The 19,017-nt window shown below is 39.9% G+C and overlaps 1 protein-coding gene across 1 annotated transcript; it reads right to left on the bottom strand.

The window, feature by feature from the left end:
- Positions 1 to 246: 246 nt before the first annotated feature.
- LOC119509048 (non-histone chromosomal protein HMG-17-like) lies at positions 247 to 644 on the bottom strand. The gene has a single exon (XM_037802863.1). It carries the CDS (start codon positions 557 to 559, stop codon positions 284 to 286), a length of 276 nt encoding a protein of 91 aa, XP_037658791.1. The 5' UTR covers positions 560 to 644; the 3' UTR covers positions 247 to 283.
- Between the last annotated feature and the right edge of the window lie 18,373 nt (positions 645 to 19,017).

The following is a 19,017-nucleotide window of genomic DNA, read 5'->3' as shown; positions in this document are numbered from 1 at the left end:
GGTTAATGTGTATCAACATCAGGGAATCCCATCACCTGGGATTAAAGAGGAAGTCTCTCAAAATTAGAGTGGAAAGGTGTTTTCCTCCATATCAATCAGCTTCAGAGTTGTTTTATTAGTGACATTTGCCCCTTCCCCAGAAAACAACAATGAAGTGTTGTGTGTGCTAACATAGCTGAAAAAAAGTAAAACAAAATTCTGTATTTTTATATAACTTGATAAAAAATAGTATTTCAAACTGTTCAGTCACCAGAAGTACACAGTTATCAAAAATGCACACACTTCACTTGGCATCTCCAGCACCTTCAGCTTTCTGTGCCTGGTCTGTTTTGGCATCTGCATTTTCTGCAGGGTTATTCCCATCCTTGCCAGTATCAGCTTTCCCCTTTTTCCTTTTGGGTACCTTCTCTCCCTTCTTTTCAGGGGCCTTTTTAGTCTGGGGTTCTGGCTTTGGAGGAGCAGCTTTAGCAAACAACATTGCAGATCTTCTCTGTGGTTCATCTTTTACTTTGATTTTATCTCCTTCAGCATCCCCATCAGCCTTTCTCTTGGGCATCATTGTAATGGTGGTGGGACATAGGTGTTGGATGTGGGAATGCAGCAATTCACAGGCTTTGGTTGTTCCAGGGGTTGCTCTTACCTCTTCACACTGCTCCTGCATTGGCTTTTATAAAGGGGGTTTATTTGGTTACAAATTTACAGTCTGAAGTCCATGAAAATGTCCAAGTTAAGGCATCAACATGAGTATACCTTCACCAAAGGAAGGCCAATGTCATCTGGAAAACCTCTGTTTAGCTGGGAAGGCACATGGCTGGCATCTGTTGATCCTGGATTGTGTTCCAGCTCCTCTCTAAGCTCCTTTCCATTCTTGGCTCTTTCTCCCAGGACATTTCTCTCTAAGCTCCTGGGGGTCTAGTCTTAGCATATCCCAGGGAAAACTCTGGGCTTCGTCTTTTTTAGTTTTTCCAGTGCAAAGTCTGGACTAGCAAAAGTCTGCTTTCAATGGCCATCTCTAAAATGTCTCTCTCAGCTGCTGTGAGATCCTTCAGTTTGTGAGCTCTTTTATAGGACTCCAGTGATTCAATCAAGACCCAGCCTGAATGGGCAGCATCCATATCTCCATGGAAATAATTCAATCAAATGTCTCACCCACAGTTGACTGAGTCACATCTCCATGGAAACACTTAAAGGATTCCAACCCAATCAACACTAACACATCTGCCCCCACAAGATTGCCAAAGAACATGGCATTTTGGGGGACATAATACATCCAAACTGGAATAGTACCCTTACTAAAACTTTGCAGTTCTGTGCCCTTTTCCAGACCTCTCTCTCCTTTCTTTTTTTCTCAGCTGGTAGAGCTCCCTTTAGTATTTCTTGTAAGGCAGGTCTCTTGTTAGCAAACTCTCTCAGCACTTGTTTGTGAAAATTTTAAGCTCTCCCTCAAATTTGAAAGAGAGCTTCACTGGATAAAGAATTCTTGGCTGGTAATTTTTCTCTTTCAGAATTTTATATGTCATACCACTGCCTTTTCACCTCCATGGTGCCCGCTGAGTAGTCACTACTTAATCTTATGTTGTTTCCCTTGTTTTCTCAGTTTCTCCAATTATGCAGTCACTATGGGTTTAGCAGTCCCTGTTCAGCTGGTGGAACCCTGGAGCCACCTTTCTGGAGCACTTTCTATCCTTTATCTAGTGTTTCTCATGGAGGAGAATTTTGCTCTGTCTCTCCTGATCTGCCATCTTGGATCCACCCCTAAATACATTCTTCTCACGGGAATTTAGAGGGAGTTACATTTCCTTTAATTTCCAAATTTATGTCAGTAAATAATATTAACACTTAATTTCAGAGATTCAGAGGTTTGCCTGTAGGGGGGCACAGGTGGAGAGCAAAACAGTGAGTGCTAAGCTTGCAATATGCTGTGAACCCTGATCAGGAGAAGGTGCCTGCACTGTCTTTTTTCTTTTTTTAACCAAATGAGTCTCAGACCACTCTGTAAAGGCCTTCCTATTGGGCCCCATGGACTTTGCTGTGTTCATCTAGAAGACAAGAGCTTAGTCCTTCAGCTCTGGACAATTCAACCTACTCCACAGTGAGTAAAATGCTTCCTGTTCCTGTCTCTGATGCTGAGCAGGCAGTTCTGCTGCCATTTCTCCGAGGCGAATTTTCTTAAACTGGGTGCAGAGAACTTTTCATTTTCTGCCATGTTGCCATTTAGTTTTCTTCTTTACTTTCTCATGGAATAGTTTAGCAAGACAGGCAAGTTTGCATTTACTGAGGGCTTTGATAGCTGGAATTCCTGGCATGTTCCAATATTTTACTGGTTCAGAATTGTTTCTGGTGAGAAATTTCAATAGATTCAGAGAGTGGGGAAAAGTATACAATCCTGACGTGACTATACAAAATGTTGGGACTTTCCATCTTGATAAGTTGGGGACAGGCTCATGCTGGATGAGCCATAAGAAAGCCAAGGAGAAAGGGAACATGGGAGCCCTGTTTACACGCTCTTTAAAATTTTTAATGGGCAATTTTTCCTGTAATGTTGATGTAGTTGAAACTATTGAAAAATAGTGAACTACATGCAATTTAAAAGAAAATATTATTTTAAGTTTAAATTATAATCCAATATTTATTTTAATTTTTTTTGTTTAGTAAAAATATATTTATCAAAAATTTTAATTTTATTATTTTGTTCATCTCCTTTTCAAGTAGCATAATTGAAATGTTTAACAACTTCTCCTCAATGTGAAATGTTGTTAAATAAGTTTTCTTTTATGAAAGCTTCCTAAAATATCTTCCACAAGCCCCATTCCTTTAATATCTGTCAGCAATGATTGGTTGTTTTCAGGTTACAAATCCTGAACCTCTTTGGTTAGATTTCTTTCTAAGTACTTTGTCTTTTTTTGGTGGTTTTATAAGAAACTGCTTTATCATTTTCCTTTTCAAATTGTGGTCATGAGGAGATAGAAATAAAACCAAAATTTTTGTATAACATCCTAAAACTATTAGGTTTCATAGTATTTTTGTGAATTTTAGAGAATTTTTTATTTATAAATTTTGTTGCCTTGTAATAGAGATAGTTTTATTTCTTCCTTTCCAATGTGGGGGCCATTTCTTACATTTTCTTCACTAATTGCTCTGGGTTGGACATCCAGGACAATGATGAATAACAGTGAAAAAAAAGCAGGCATATTTGATTTATTCCTGATCTTGTCAGGAATGTTTTCAGTCTTTCACCACCGAGTATGATACTAGCTATGTTTTCCTAGTTTTGTTCACTTGTTTGTTTTTAATCATGAAAAGGTGTTAGATTTTTGTCAAGTAGTTTTTTTCCTGTGGCTATGATGTAATCATTGTTTTTACCCTTTGTTGAATTAATGTTGCATTTTATTTGATTTCTTAATTAAAAAACATTAAAGAAGTTGAGGGTTTACAGAAAAATCATGCGTAAAGTGGAGAGATCCCATGTACCCCTTCCAGACACTCACTTTTCCCCATTATCACTTTGCATTAATGTACTTTTGCACAATTGGTGATACAATATTATTTAGTGATACTGTTAACAGTTTGTTAGAGTTCAGTGTGCTGTATAGTCAATAATTTTAAAAATTTTTGTTCTTGTAACATGTTTACAACCTAAAATTTTCTATTTTACCTACTTTCTAACATGCAAACTTTCAGTGGTGTTAACTACATTCACAATGTTGCCACTAACATCCATTACCAAATTTTTTTCATCACCCTTAACAGAAACTCTGTACAAATTAAGCGTTAACTCCCCCTTTCCTATTGCCCCTTTGGCCCTTGGTAACTTGTATTCTAGTTTCTTGAAATAGGACTTATTTATTCAAACCACTTTTAAGTTTATGGAAAAAATTTGCAGAAAGTACAATTCATTCTGGTATCCCTCTCTATTTCTTCTGCACACATTTCTCTGTTTATTAACATCTGCTTTGTGTGGTACTTTTTTAATATTCAATTATATTGACATATATTCACATACCATACAATCATCCAAAGTGTACAATCACTTGTTCATATCACCATCTTATAGTTGTTCATTCATCATCCCAATCTATTTTTTGGAACATTTTCCTTGTATCAGAAAAAGTGAAGACAAGAATAAAAAAAAGAAAAAAAAAGAGTAAAAAAAGAACACCCACATCATCTCCCCCAGCCCTATTTTTCCTTTAGTTTTTTGTCGCCATTTTTCTACTCATCCATCCATACACTGGATAAAGGGGAGTGTGATCCACAAGGCTTTCCCAATCACATTGTCAACCCTTGTAACTACATTGTTATACATACGTCTTCAAGAGTCAAGGCGACTGGGTTGCAGTTTGTTAGTGTGATGGTTAGGTTCATGTGTCAACTTGGCAAGGTGATAGCACCCAGCTGTCTGTTCAAGCAAGCACTGGCCTAACAATTGCTGTGAGGATGTTTGTGACTGGTTAATAAACCAACAGGCTGGTTTATTAAATCATCAGTCAATTGACTGCAGCTGTGACTGATGACTCACCTAAGGGTGTGTCTTCCACAATGAGAGAATGCAATTGGCTGGATTTGATCCAATTAATCAGTTGAAGACTTATAAGCAAGACAGACCTTCACTTCTTCTTCGGCTGCCCAGTGAAGCGTTTCCTGAGGAGTTCATCAAAGTTGCCAGTTCGTTTCCTGAGGAGTGCATTGAACATGTTCTTCAAAGATCCCAGTTCATTTCCTGAGGAGTTCATCAGACATCTTCCTTGGAGTTGACAGTTTGCTGGCTGCCCTACAGAATTTGGACTCATGCATACTCACAGTTGCGTGAGTCACTTTTGTAAATTTTATAGTCGTAGATATCTCTCATTGATTCTGTTTCCCTAGAGAACCCTAACTAATACAACTTGGTACTGGGAGTGGTTCTTGAGAAACAGAATCTTAAAATGGGCTTTTACAGTTTGTTTTCTACTCTGATTAGATTCAAAGGCAGTAATGACTCTATTTCCAATAATCAAGAGGGCACTAACAGTCCATGGCATGAGTAGGCAAAGGAGATATGCCAAATAGCACTGTTTGATTCTCCTAATCATACTCTTGTATGAAGCAAGGCTCTGGGTGACAGTGTTTTCAACACCTTCACAGAGTTTTACAGAATTAAGAGGTATAATGATGTTGGCTGGCTGCTCTTAGATATTTTGGATAAAGTTGTAAGAGAAAGGGATGAGTTAAAGGCTTCAAATTCAAAACTTAAACACTGTATGACAGATATAAAGGTTTCTATGTGTGTCCTGAAAGAAAATCTTATTTCCTGTGCCCACAGACTTGAGGTTTCTGGAAACCAGACACAGACTCTCATTGTGCGAGTAGCAGATTTACAATATAAACTAAAATCTCAACCTCTCAGCATGTCTGCTGTTAAAGTAAAGGCATTGATTGGAAAAAAATGGGATCCCAAAACTTGGGATGGGACATATGGATTGATAATAATGGCAATGAGGACATGGGAACCCTGGATTCTGCTGAGTCATTATTAGATTTACCTGTAGAGGGCTGTCCTGGGGAAACAGCTTCTCTGCCTCCAGTCTGCCCTAAGGAGCCTGCCACCCAACCCCCACCTAAGGAGATTAACCCTTCAGTGCCTGCTAATCCTGTAATCACCTTCCCTGAGGAAGCAGCCCTCGCTCCTCTGTCTGGAGAGATTAATCCTGTTTTAAGAGATGAAAATGCAACAGAATTTCTTGAGGTAAATGGCTTGAGGGATAATTCTAACTCTTTTCATGACCCACCCCCACCACAAGTCTTTGCTTCAAGACCTATAACTAAAGTCCCAACAGGCCCTGAAGGGTGAGGTACAAGTGTGACTCATGAAGAAATACGCTATACTCCAAAGGAACTGTATGAGTTTTCCAAATTATACAGACAGAAACCAGGGGAATATGTGTGGGAATGGATATTAAGGGTGTGGGATAATGGTGGAAGGAATATAAGGTTGGATCAGGCTGAATTTAGTGATATGGGCTCACTAAGCAGAGATTCTGCATTCAATGTAGCTCGAGGGCTTAGAAAGGTTGTTAACAGTCTGGGTGGTTGGCTGAAACATGGATCAAAAGGTGGCCGGCATTACCAGAGGTTAAAATGTCAGAACTACCCTGGTACAATGTGGAGGAAGGGATTCAAAGGCTTAGAGAGATTGGAATGTTAGAGTGGATTTATCATGGAAGACCTGCTCACACAGCCCTGGAATGTCCAGAGGACACACCTTTTACCAGGGCTGTGAGGAATAAATTTGTGAGACTAGCTCCATCATCCCTGAAGAGCTCTGTAGTCGCCCTTCTCTGTAGGTCAGATATTACTGTAGGAACTGCTGTCACTGAGCTGGAATCCTTAAACACAATGGGGATAATTGGGTCCCTAGTAGGCAGAAGCCAAGTAGCTGCAGTGAATCGCAGCAGACAAGGTGGGTGTGGCTGCCATAATGGAAAACAGGCTCAAAGCAGCAATCAAAATAATATGACTCTCAGAGACTTATGGCGTTGGCTAGTGGATCATGGAGTACCAAGTAGTAAAATAGATGGGCGATCGACTAAATTCTTGTTTGAACTATATAGGCAGAAGGACTCTAGGTCACGTGAACAAAAGTCTCCCTTGAATTACAAAAACAGAGAGTCATGGCCCCTTAATCAATTCCCAGACTTGAGACAGTTTACAGACCCAGAGCCCCTTGAATGAAGGGAAGGCTGGGTACCCTTGGGGAAGGACCCTGTTAAACACTGCCAAAAATTTATACCATTAATCTTCCTCCCAGCCTTCCTCAGGGGGACCTATGACCTTTTACCAGGGTAACTGTGCATTGGGGAAAAGGAAATGATCAGATATTTCATGTATTAGACAATGGTTCAGAAGTGACATTAATTCCTGGAGACCCAAAATGGCACTCTGGTCCACCAGTCAGAGTTGGGGCTTATGGAGGTCAGGTGACTGATGGAGTTTTAGCTCAGGTCCATCTCACAGTGGGTCCAGTGGGTCCCCAGAGCCATTCTGTGGTTATTTCCCCAGTGCCAGAATGCATAATTGGAATAGACATACTCAGCAACTGACAGAATCCTCACATTGGTTCCCTGACTCATGGAGCGAGGGCTATTATGGTAGGAAAGGCCAGGTGGAAGCCACTAGAACTGCCCTTGCCTAGCAAAATAGTAAACCAGAAGCAATACTGGATTCATGGAGGGATTGCAGAGATTAATGCCACTCTTTAAGGACTTGAAGGATGCAGGGGTTGTGATTCCCACCACGTCCCCGTTGAACTCTCCTATTTGGCCTGTGCAGAAAGCAGGTGGGTCTTGGAGGATGACAGTGGATTATTGTAAGCTTAACCACGTGGTGACTCCAAGTGCAGCTGCTGTTCCAGATGTGGTATCATTGCTTGTGCAAATCAACACATCCCCTGGTACCTGGTATGCAGCTATTGATCTGGCAAATGCTTTTTTCTCAATTGCTTTCAGCAAGGACCACCAGAAACTGTTTGCATACAGCTGGCAAGGCCAGCAGTTTACATTCACTGTGCTACCTCAGTGTTGTATCAACTCTCCAGCCCTATGTCATAATATTGTCTGCAGGGATCTTGATTTTTTCTCCCTCCCAGGAGACATCACACTGGTCCATTATATAGATGATATCATGTTGATTGGACCTAGTGAGCAAGAAGTAGCAACTACTCTAGATTTATTGATAAGGTATTTGCGTGGCAGAGGATGGGAGATAAATCCAACAAAAATACAGGGGCCTTCCACCTCAGTAAAATTTCTAGGTGTGCAGTGGTGTGGGGCCTGTTGAGATATTCCTTCTAAGGTGAAGGACAAGTTGTTGCACTTGGCCCCTCCTATGACCAAAAAAAGACAATACTTACTTGGCCTCTTTGGATTTTGGAGACAACATAATCCTCATTTAGGTTTGCTACTCCAGCCCATTTACCGAGTGACCAGAAAAGCTTCTAGTTTTAAGTGGGGACCAGAACAAGATGAGGCTCTGCGACAGGTCCAGGCTGCTGTGCAAGCTGCTCTGCTGCTTGGACCATATGATCCAGCTGACCCAATGGTGCTGGAAGTGTCAGTGGCAAATAGAGATGCTGTTTGGAGCCTTTGGCAGGCTCCTATATGAGAATCACAATGCAGGCCCTTAGGATTTTGGAGTAAAGCTTTACCATCCTCTGCAGATAACTACTCTCCATTTGAGAAACAGCTGTTGGCCTGCTACTGGGCCTTAGAAGAGACAGAACACTTAACCATGGGCCACCACATTACCATGAGACCTGAGTTGCCTATCATGAGCTGGGTATTGTCCGACCCACCAAGCCATAAAGTTGGGTGTGCACAGCAGCACTCCATCATAAAATGGAAATGGTATATATGAGATAGAGCTTGAGCAGGTCCTGAAGGTACAACTAAGTTACATGATGAAGTGGCCCAAATGCCCATGGCCCCCACTCCTTCCACCTTACCTTCTCTTTCCCAGCCCACAGCTATGGCATCTTGGGAAGTTCCTTACAATCAGTTGACCGAGGAAGAGAAAACTCAGGCCTGGTTTACAGATGGTTCTGCACGATATGCAGGCACCAACTGAAATTGGACAGCTGCCAACACTGCAGCCTCTTTCTGGGGTGTCCCTGAAGGACAGTGGTGAGGGGAAATCCTCCCAGTGGGCAGAACTTTGAGCAGTGCACCTGGTTGTTCACTTTGCTTAGAAGGAGAACTGGCCAGAGGTGCATTTGTATACTGATTCCTGGGCTATAGCTAATGGTTTGGCTGGATGGTCAGGGACTTGGAAGGAACATGATTGGAAGATTGGTGACAAAGAAGTCTGGGGGAGGGGTATGTGGATAGACCTGAGTGGGCAACAAACATGAAGATATTTGTGTCCCAGGTGAATGCTCACCAGAGGGTGACTTCAGCAGAAGGAGATTTTAATAACCAAGTGGATAAAATGACTCGTTTGGTGGATACCAATCAGTCTCTTTCCCCAGCAACTCCTGTCATTGCCCAATGGGCTCACGAACAAAGTGGTCATGATGGTAGGGATGGAGGTTATGCATGGGCTCAGCAACATGGACTTCCACTCACCAAGGCTGACCCAGCCACAGCAACTGCTGAGTGTTCAATCTGCCAGCAGCAGAGACCCACACTCAGTCCCCAATATGGCACCATTCCCTGAGGTGATCAGCCTGCTACCTGGTGGCAGGTTGATTACATTGGACCACTTCCAGCATGGAAGGGGCAGTGATTTGTTCTTACTGGAATAGCCACATACTCTGGATATGGGTTTGCCCTCCCTGCACGACATGCTTCTGCCAAAACTACCATCTGTGGACTTACAGAATGCCTTATCCACCATCATGGTATTCCACACAGCATTGCTTCAGACCAGGGAACCCACTTCACAGCAAAAGAAGTGAGGGAATGGGCACATGCTCATGGAATTCTGTGTTCTTACCATGTTCCCCATCATCCAGAGGCAGCTGGGTTGATAGAATGGTGGAATGGTCTGTTGACTCAATTACAGCACCAACTAGGTGGCAATACCTTGCAAGGCTGGGGCAATGTTCTCCAGGAGGCTGTGTATGCTCTGAATCAGTGTCCACTCTATGGTGCTGTTTCTCCCATAGCCAGAATTCATGGGTCCAGGAATCAAGGCATGGAAACAGAAGTGGCACCACTCACTATCACTCCTAGTGATCCACTAGGTAAATTTTTGCGTCCTGTCCCTGCAAGCTTAAGCTCTGCTGGTCTACAAGTCTTGGTTCCAAAAGGAGGAGTGCTTCCACCAGGAAACACAACAATAATACCATTGAACTGGAAGTTAAGACTGCCACCTGGCCACTTTGGTCTTCTTATGCCTCTGAATCAACAGGCAAGGAAGGGGATTACTGTACTGGCTGGGGTGATTGAGCCTATCAAGGGGAAATAGCACTGCAACTATGCAATGGAAGTAAAGAAGAGTTTTCCTGGAATGCAGGAGATCCCCTAAGGCATCTCTTAGTACTATCATGCCCTGTGATTAAAGTCAATGGAAAACTGCAACAACCCAATCCAGGCAGGACTACCAATGGCCAAGAAATTTCAGGAATGAAGGTTTGGGTTACCCCACCAGGCAAAGAACCATGGCCAGGTGAAGTGCTTGCTGAGGGTTAAGGGAACATGGAATGGGTAGTGGAAGAAGGTAATGATAAATATGAACTACAGCCACGTGATCAGTTACAGAAATGAGGACTATGATGGTGTGCCAGTTTGAGTGTATTGTGTCCCCCAAACACCATTATCTTTGATGTAATCTTGTGTGCGCAGACCTATCAGTGTTAGATTGCAATTCTTTGTGCCCTACCCAACTGTGGGTGATGACTCTGGATAATTTCCATGGTGTTGTTGAAAACACTGTTATGTCCCAGTTCAGTGGCTTTGGGGGCCTTATCAAAGATCAGTCAGCCATAGATCTGGGGGTCTATCTCCAAATTTTCAATTTAATTCTATTAATCAATATGTCAACCTTTGTGCAAGTACCATGCTTTTTTGGCAACTTTGGCTTTATAATAACCTTCAAAGTCAGGGATTGTAAGACCTCCCATTTCATTTCTCTTCTTTTAGAGTGTTTTTAGCAATTTGAGGCATCTTCCATTTCCAAATAAATATGATAACTAGCTTTTCCAAGTCTGCAAAGTAGGTTGTTGGAATTTTGAATGGGATTTTATTGAATCTGTAGATTAGTTTGGGTAGAATTGACATCTTAATGACATTTAGCCTCTCTGTCCATGAACATGGAGTATTTTTCTAACTTTTAAGGTCCCCTTCTATTTCTTTTAGTAGAGTTATGTAGTTCTCTTTGTATAGATCTTTTTTTTAAAATTCAGTTTTATTTAAATATATTCACATACCTTACAATCATCCATGGTATACAATCAACTGTTCACAGTACGATCATATAGTTATGCGTTCATCACCACAATCTATTTCTGAACATTTCCCTTACATCAGAAAGAATCAGAATCAGAATAAAAAATAAAAGTAAAAAAAAGAACACCCAAACCATCCCCCCCATCCCACCCTATTTGTCGTTTAGTTTTTATCCCCATTTTTCTACTCATCCATACACTAGATAAATGGAGTGTGATCCACAAGGTTTTCACAATCACACTGTCACCCCTTCGAAGCTACATTGTTATATAATCATCTTCAGGAGTCCAGACTACTGGGTTGGAGTTTGGTAGTTTCACGTATTTACTTCTAGCTATTCCAATATATTAAAACCTAAGAGGTGTTATCTATATAGTGCGTAAGAATGCCCACCAGAGTGATCTCTTGACTACATTTGAAATCTCTCAGCCACTGAAACTATTTCATCTCATTTTGCATCCCGCTTTTGGTCAAGAAGATATTCTCAATCCCACAATGCTGGGTCCAGCTTCATCCCCGGGAGTTATATCCTGCATTGCCAGGGAGATTTACACCCCTGGGAGTTGGGTCCCATGTAGGGGAGAGGGCAGTGAGTTCATCTGCTGAGGTGGATCAGATAGAGAGAGAGAGGGCCACATCTGAGCAACAAAGAGGTACAATTATATGCAAGTTTAGCCTCTCCTTTGCAGTAACGAGCTTCATAAGGGCTAGTCCCATGATCGAGGGATCAGCACATCAAACCGCCAGTCTCAATGTTTGTGACAACATCAACACCGGTCCAGGTGAGGAAGTCCAACACTTCTGCACCTTCCCCCAGATCTTTGGGGTGGGGGAGGGAAGGCTGTAAATATATTTTTTATTCTCTGCCAAAATTACTTTGGGATGTGTCACCATTTCACTCTAACTTATACTAACCTACCATATTTCACTTCCTATTCAAAGTTCCATGTAATTTTGGTGTTTGAGCAAACCGACTATAGAGTTATACTGTTTAGAAAATATAGATCCTGCACCAAATAGACATGTCTTCCCTTGGTCTCACATGGAAGTTGAAGTTTTAAAACACAGTCAGTTTCGACCTTTACCCTTTGGCCCAGTTTGCCCTAGTCTTAACCAGATCTGCTTCATTCATATCACTAATTGAAGTCTGGGCTCTTTTTCAGCTTTTTGTTAACAGTTGCTGTATGCACTAATACTGACATTCATAACTGCCGAGCTCTAGCTCTGAGTTTCAGATGTCTCAGAGATACATATTGTTCCAGAGACCAATCAGGTTATACACTAAGGAATCAGCATCTCAAAGTTTAGAGACAGGCATTACAATTCAGGAATAGAGTTAAATTCTGTAAGAGTTTACAATCTAGGGACTATTACAATAATCATGTCCACGTTAGGCTATGTTCTAAGATTCATTTCTGAGTTTACACATTGTAGTTAGTCCATAATTGTAAAGACATTATAGTGTTTGCCTTTATTTCTGGCATAATTCACTCAAATACTGTGTACAGGATCCATTTACCTCGTTGTGTGTCTCACAGCTTCACTCCTCATAGTTGCTCAATATTCCATTGTATGCATATGCCACAGTTCACCATTCTGTTCCTCAGTCTATGTACCCTTAGGTCACCTCCACCCATTCAAATCATGATTACTATCTCCATGAAAAACAGTTTGCAAATGTCCATTCATGTCTCTGCTCTCAGATCTTCAAATGACATACCCCATAATAAGGTTGCAGGACCTTATGGTCCCCACATACTTAACTTTTTCTGGAACCACCACACTGACCTTCAGAAAGTCTAAACCATTCTACCTGCTCATCAACAGTAGATACGTACATCACTCTCATCGTGTTTTCTCCAACACTTTTACTCCTATATGTACTTTTTTCTACAATTTTATAGTTACATTCAGATACCATACATTTATCCATAGTGTACAATCAGTTGTTCATGGTATCATCATAGAGTTGTACAATTATCACCACAATCAGCACTTGAACATATTGATTACTACAAGAAAAAAAAAATTTTTAGCAATAATAAAAAAGATGATAAAAAGAAAAATAACATGTCATACAATACAATAGTAAGGACAGAAAATAACACCACTACCAAGAATCCCATATTCCTCCCCTATATCCCCCTCTCATATACACTTAGCATTGGCATATTGCCTTTGTTACATTTAATGGAGGTATATTACAATGTTACTGGTGACCATAGACTCCAGTTTGCTTTATGTTTTTTCCCAAATACCATCCCTTTTTCAACACTCTCCATGGTTGACATTAATTTGCTCTCCCACATGCAAAAACATTTTTATATTTGTATATTTAGTAACAGTCATTGGCCACTCCAAGTTTTTGCCAAGTTATACAGTCCCAGTCTTTATCATCTATCTTTACCTCTGGTGTCTTACATTCTCCTATCCCACCTCTTTCAGCTTTACTCACAGACATCTTTGTTCAGTGTACTTACAATATTGTGCTACCTTCACACAGTATTATGCTATCTATTTCTGGATCTATACAATCAATCCTGCTAAATATTCTGTAGTCCTTCAGCATCAAATGCCTGATCTCTATCCTCTTTCTATCTCCTGGTCACCTGTGTTGTCAGCTTTTAACTCCCAAAGTTTGTTCATTAATGTCTGTTCATATTAGTGAGACCATACAGAATCTGTCCTTCTGTTTCTGGCTAACTTCACTCAACATAATGTCCTCAAGGTTCATCCACATTATGATATGATCCATGTCTTTGTTCTGTCTTACAGCTGCATAATATTCCATCATGTGTATATATCACAGTTTATCCACTCATCCATTGATGGGCATTTGGGCTGTTTCCATCTCTTGGCAATTGTGAATAATGCCGCAATAAATATTGGTTTACAAATGTCTGTTTGTGTCTTAAGTTTCAGTTCCTCTGAGTATATACATAGCACTGGAATAGCTGGGTCAATTGGCAAATCTATATTTAGCTTCCTGAGGAACCTCCATACTATCTTCCAGAGTGGTTGCACCATTCTACATTCCCACAAACAATGAATAAGTGTGCCTCTTTCTCCACATCCTCTCCAGCACTTGTCATTTTCTGTTTTTTGGATAATGGCCATTCTGGTAGGTGTGAGATGATATCTCATTGCGGTTTTGATTTGCATTTCCTTAATAGCCAGTGAAGTTGAGCATTTTTTCATATGTTTTTGAGCCATTTGTATTTCCTCTTCAGAAAAATGTCTGTCCATGTCTTTTGCCCATTTTTTAATTGGATTATTTGTCTTTCTGTTATTGAGATGTAGGATTCCTTTATATATTTGGGATATTAAACCCTTATCTGATACGTGGTTTCCAAATATCATCTCCCATTGTGTAGGCTGCCTTTTTACTTTTCTGACAAAGTCCTTTAATGTACAAAAGTGTTTAATTTTGAGGAGATCCCATCTATTTGTTCTTTGGTTGCTCATGCCTTGGGTTTGAGGTCTAAGAAACCACCTCCTATCACAAGATCTTTAAGATATTGCCCTACATTTTCTTCTAAGAGTTTTATGGTCTTGGTGCTAACATTTAGGTCTTTGATCCATTTTGAGTTAATTTTTGTATAAGGTGTGAGATAGGCATCCTCTTTCATTCTTTTGGAAATGGATATCCAGTTCTCCAAACACCATTTATTGAACAGGCTGCTCATTCCCAGTTGCTTTGGCTTGACTGCCTTATCAAAGATCAGTTGTCCATAGATGAGAGAGTCTACTTCTGAACACTCAATTCCATCCCATTGGTTGGTATATCTATCCTTATGCCAGTACCATGCTGTTTTGAGCACTGTAGCTTTGTAATGTGTTTCAAAGTTGGGTAGTGTGAGACCTCCCACTTCATTCCTCTTTCTCAAGATATTTTTGGCTATTCGGGGCACCTTGCCCTTCCAAATAAATTTGGTTATTGATTTTTCTATTTCTGTAAAGTAAGTTGTTGGGATTTGAATTGGTATTGCATTGAATCTGTAAATCAGTTTAGGTAAAATTGCCATCTTAACTATATTTAGTCTTCCAATCCATGAACATGGTATGTTCTTCCATTTTTTAAGGTCTTGTTTAATTTCTTTTAGCAGTTTCTTATAATTTTTGATGTAAAGGTCTTTTGTGTCCTTGGTTAAGTTTTATTCCTAAATACTTGATTCTTTTGGTTGCTATTGTAAATGGGATTTTTTTCCTGATTTCCTCCTCTTGTTTCACATTACCTGTGTACAGGAACACTACAGGTTTTTGCATGTTGATCTTGTAGCCTGCCACTTCTGCCACTTTGCTGTATTCATTGACTAGTTCTAGTAGCTTCGCTGTAGATTTTTCTGGATTTCCAACATATAGAATCATGTCATATGCAAATAGTGAAAGTTTTACTTCTTCCTCTCCAATTTGGATGCCTTTTATTTCTCTTTCTTGCCTAATTGCTCTAGCTAGAACTTCCAGCACAATGTTGAATAACAATTGTGATAGTGGGCATCCCTGTCTTGTTCCTGATCTTAACGGAAAAGCTTTCAGTCTCTCCCCATTGAGTATGATGTTAGCTGTGGGTTTTTCATATATTGCCTTTATCATATTGAAAGTTTCCTTCTATTACTATCCTTTGAAGTGTTTTCATCAGTAAAGGATGTTGAGTTTTGTCAAATGCCTTTTCTGCATCGATTGAGATGATCATGTGGTTCTTCTGCTTTGATTTATTGATCTGGTGTATTACATTAATTGATTTTCTTGTGTTGAACCAGCCTTGCATACCTGGAATAAATACCACCTGATCATGGTGTATAATTCTTTTAATGTTTTGCTGGATTCAATTTGAAAGTACTTTGTTGAGGATTTTTGTGTCTATATTCATTAAAAAATTGTTCTATAATTTTCTTTTTTTGTAGTATCTTTGTCTGATTTTGGTATTAGGGTGATATTGGCTTCATAGAATGAGTTAGGTAGTTTTCCCTTTTCAATTTTTTTGAAGAGTTTGAGAGGATGGGTACTAATTCTTTCTTGAATGCTTGGTAGAATTCACATGTGAAACCATCTGGTCCTGGGCTTTTTCTTTTTGGCAGCTTTTTGATGACCGACTCAATATCTTTACTTGTGATTGGTTTGTTGAGGTCATCTATTTATTCTTGAGTTAATGTTGGCTGTTTATGCTTTTCTAGCAAGTTGTCCATTTTGTCTAAGTTGTCTGGTTTATTAGCATATAGTTGCTCATAGTATCTTCTCATTATCTCCTCAATTTCTGCAGGGTCAGTAGTTATATTTCCTTTCCCATTTCTGATTGCATCTGCTCTCTTTTTTTTGTTAGCCTAGCCAGCGGTCCATCAATTTTATTGATTTTCTCAAAGAACTGACTTCTGGTTTTGTTGATTCTCTCTATTGTTTTCCTGTTCTCAATTGCATTTATTTCTGCTCTAATCTTTGTTATTTCTTCCCTTTTGCTTGCTTTGGGGTTAGCTTGCTGTTCTTTCTCTAATTCCTCCAGGTGAACAGTTAACTCTTCAATTTTTGCTCTCACTTCTCTTTTAATGTAGGCATTTAGGGCAATAAATTTCCCTCTCAGCACTGCCTTTGCTGCATCACATAAGTTTTGATAAGTTGTGTCTTCATTGTCATTTGCCTTGAGGTATTTACTGATTTCTCTTGTAATTTCTTCCTTTACCCACTGGGTTTCTAAGAGGGTGTTGTTTAGCCTCCCTATGTTTGTGAATTTTACAACCTTCTGCCTTTTATTTATTTCCAACTTTATTCCACTGTGGTCTGAGAAAGTGTTTTGTATAATATCAATATTTTTAAATTTGTTGAGACTTCCTTTGTGACCCAACATGTGGTCTATCCTAGAGAATGTTCCATGAGCACTTGAAAAAAAAAGTGTATCCTGCTGTTGTTGGATGTAGTGTTCTATAAATGTCTGTCAAGTCTAGTTCATTTATCATACAATTCAACATCTCCGTTTCTTTAGTGATCCTCTGTCTAGATGTTCTATCCATTGATGAGAGCGGTGTATTGAAGTCTCCAACTATTATTGTAGAGTTGTCTACTTCTCTTCTCAGTGATCTCAGTGTTTGCTTCATGAATTTTGGGGCATTCTGACTTGGTGCATAAATATTTATGATTGTTATGTTTTCTTGATGAATTGACCCTTTTATTAATATATAGTGTCCTTCTTTGTCTCTTTTAATTGTTTTACTTTTGAAGTCTAATTTGTCTAATATTAATATAGCTACTCCCACTTTTTTCTGGTTGTTTGCGTGAAATATCTTTTTCCAACCTTTCACTTTCAGTCTATTTTTGTCCTTGTGTCTAAAGTGAGTTTCTTGTAGACAGCATATAGATGGGTCCTGTTTTTTAATTAATTCTGCCAGTCTGTGTTTTTTTATTGGGGAGTTTAATCCATTTATGTTTAGTGTTATTACTGTAAGGGCAGTACTTTCTACTACCATTTTGTCTTTTGGAATTTATATGCCATATCTTATTTTTAGCTCTCTCTCCTCTTACTGTTCCTGATAGTTTTCATTTCTGCACTCTTCTCCAACTCTCTCTCTCCTGTCTTTTCCTATCAGCCTGTGGCACTCCCTTTAGTATTTTTTGAGTGCTGGTCTCTTATTCACAAAATCTCTCAGTGTCTGTTTGTCTGAAAATGTTTTAATCTCTTCCTCATTTTTGAAGGAAAATTTTGTCAGATACAGAATTCTTGGTTGGCAGTTTTTCTCTTTCAGTATCTTAAATATATCATGCCACTGTCTTCTTGCTTCCATGGTTTCTGTGGTGAAATCTGCACATAGTCTTATTGACCTTCCCTTGTACATGATGGATTGCTTTTCTCTTGCTGCTTTCAGAATCCTCTCTTTGTCTTTGACATTGGACAATCTGATCAGTAAGTGTCTTGGAGTAGGTCTATTGGGATCTATTCTATTTGGGGTACACTGTACTTCTTGAATCTCTAATTTTCTGTCTTTTATAAGAGTTGGGAAATTTTCAGTGAATATTTCTTCTATTACTCTTTCTGCCCCTTTTCCTCTCTCTTCTCCTTCTGGAATACCCATAACACCTATATTTGTGTGTTTTCATGTTGTCACTCAGCTCCCTACGACCCTGTTCATATTTTTCCATTTTTTTCACCATCTGTTCTTTTGTGTGTATGAATTCAAATGTCTTGTCTTCCAGTTCACTGATCCTTTCTTCTGCCTGTTCAAATCTACTGTTGTGTCCCTCCATTGTGTTTTTCATCTCCTCCATTGTGGCCTTCATTCCCATGAGTTCTGCCATTTGTATTTTCAAGTTTATGAATTCTTTATGGTCATCCAGTGTCTTCTTTATATCCTTCATCTCTTTCACTATATCTTCCTTCATTTCATTGAATTTATGTAGCATTAGTTGCCTCAACTCCTGTATCTCAGTTGAACTATTAGTTTGTTCCTTTGGCTGGTCCATATTTTCATGTTTCCTGGTATGGCTTGTTAACTTAAGTTGTCTAGGCATCTGATTTTCTTGATTAGTTTATTCTGAAGCTTGTTTTCTATCTTTTACGTAGGGGTTTTCTTGTTGGTTGGCTTTGTTCTCTGGCTTCTGTATTTCAGTACAACTTATTCTAGACATCTAACTTAGGTTCTATTTAGTTGAGCAGAATTTTTCAGCTCTTGTTTTTTCTGTTTTTTGCTCTGCCTCTATGTAGCCTTTTTGTGAGAGGGTCTCCTTAGATATGGTTGACCCCAGTCAGAATTTCCCAGTCTAGTGAGGCCCAGGTCTCATTGGGAAGGTATGGAGTTCTCCTGAGAATGAGACCCTCCTATGAGGCCTTTAGAATTGGTGCTTTTCCTCTCCTGTCCAGCAGGTGGCACTTGCCAGCCCACAGCTCCCCCACCGGTGTAAGGAGGTATGGAGACTTTAGTTCTCCTGGTGACTCTGATCCTGTTGGGGGCATGGCTGACTGAAGCCAGAATCTGAATTCCAGCCCCTAGGGTCTGAGTTCCTATAAGGAGGACTGCCAGTTGAGCTGGACCTCCCTCCACTCTCCCAATCCTCGGAACTTCAGTTGTCTCTCAGAGGCACTATTCCCTTCTCCCCTCTCCTCTTTGGGGCA

The sequence above is a fragment of the Choloepus didactylus genome, chromosome 14 (genome assembly GCF_015220235.1).
Source record: "Choloepus didactylus isolate mChoDid1 chromosome 14, mChoDid1.pri, whole genome shotgun sequence".
In the NCBI taxonomy this organism is placed as follows: Eukaryota; Metazoa; Chordata; class Mammalia; order Pilosa; family Megalonychidae; genus Choloepus; species Choloepus didactylus.
The sequence above is the reverse complement of the archived record's forward strand: the minus strand, read 5'-3'. Positions and strand labels throughout refer to the sequence as shown.

What these genes read in the sequence shown, in the direction of transcription:
- LOC119509048 (XM_037802863.1), bottom strand. Translation starts at nt 559, where the DNA reads ATGATGCCCAAGAGAAAGGCTGATGGGGATGCTGAAGGAGATAAAATC.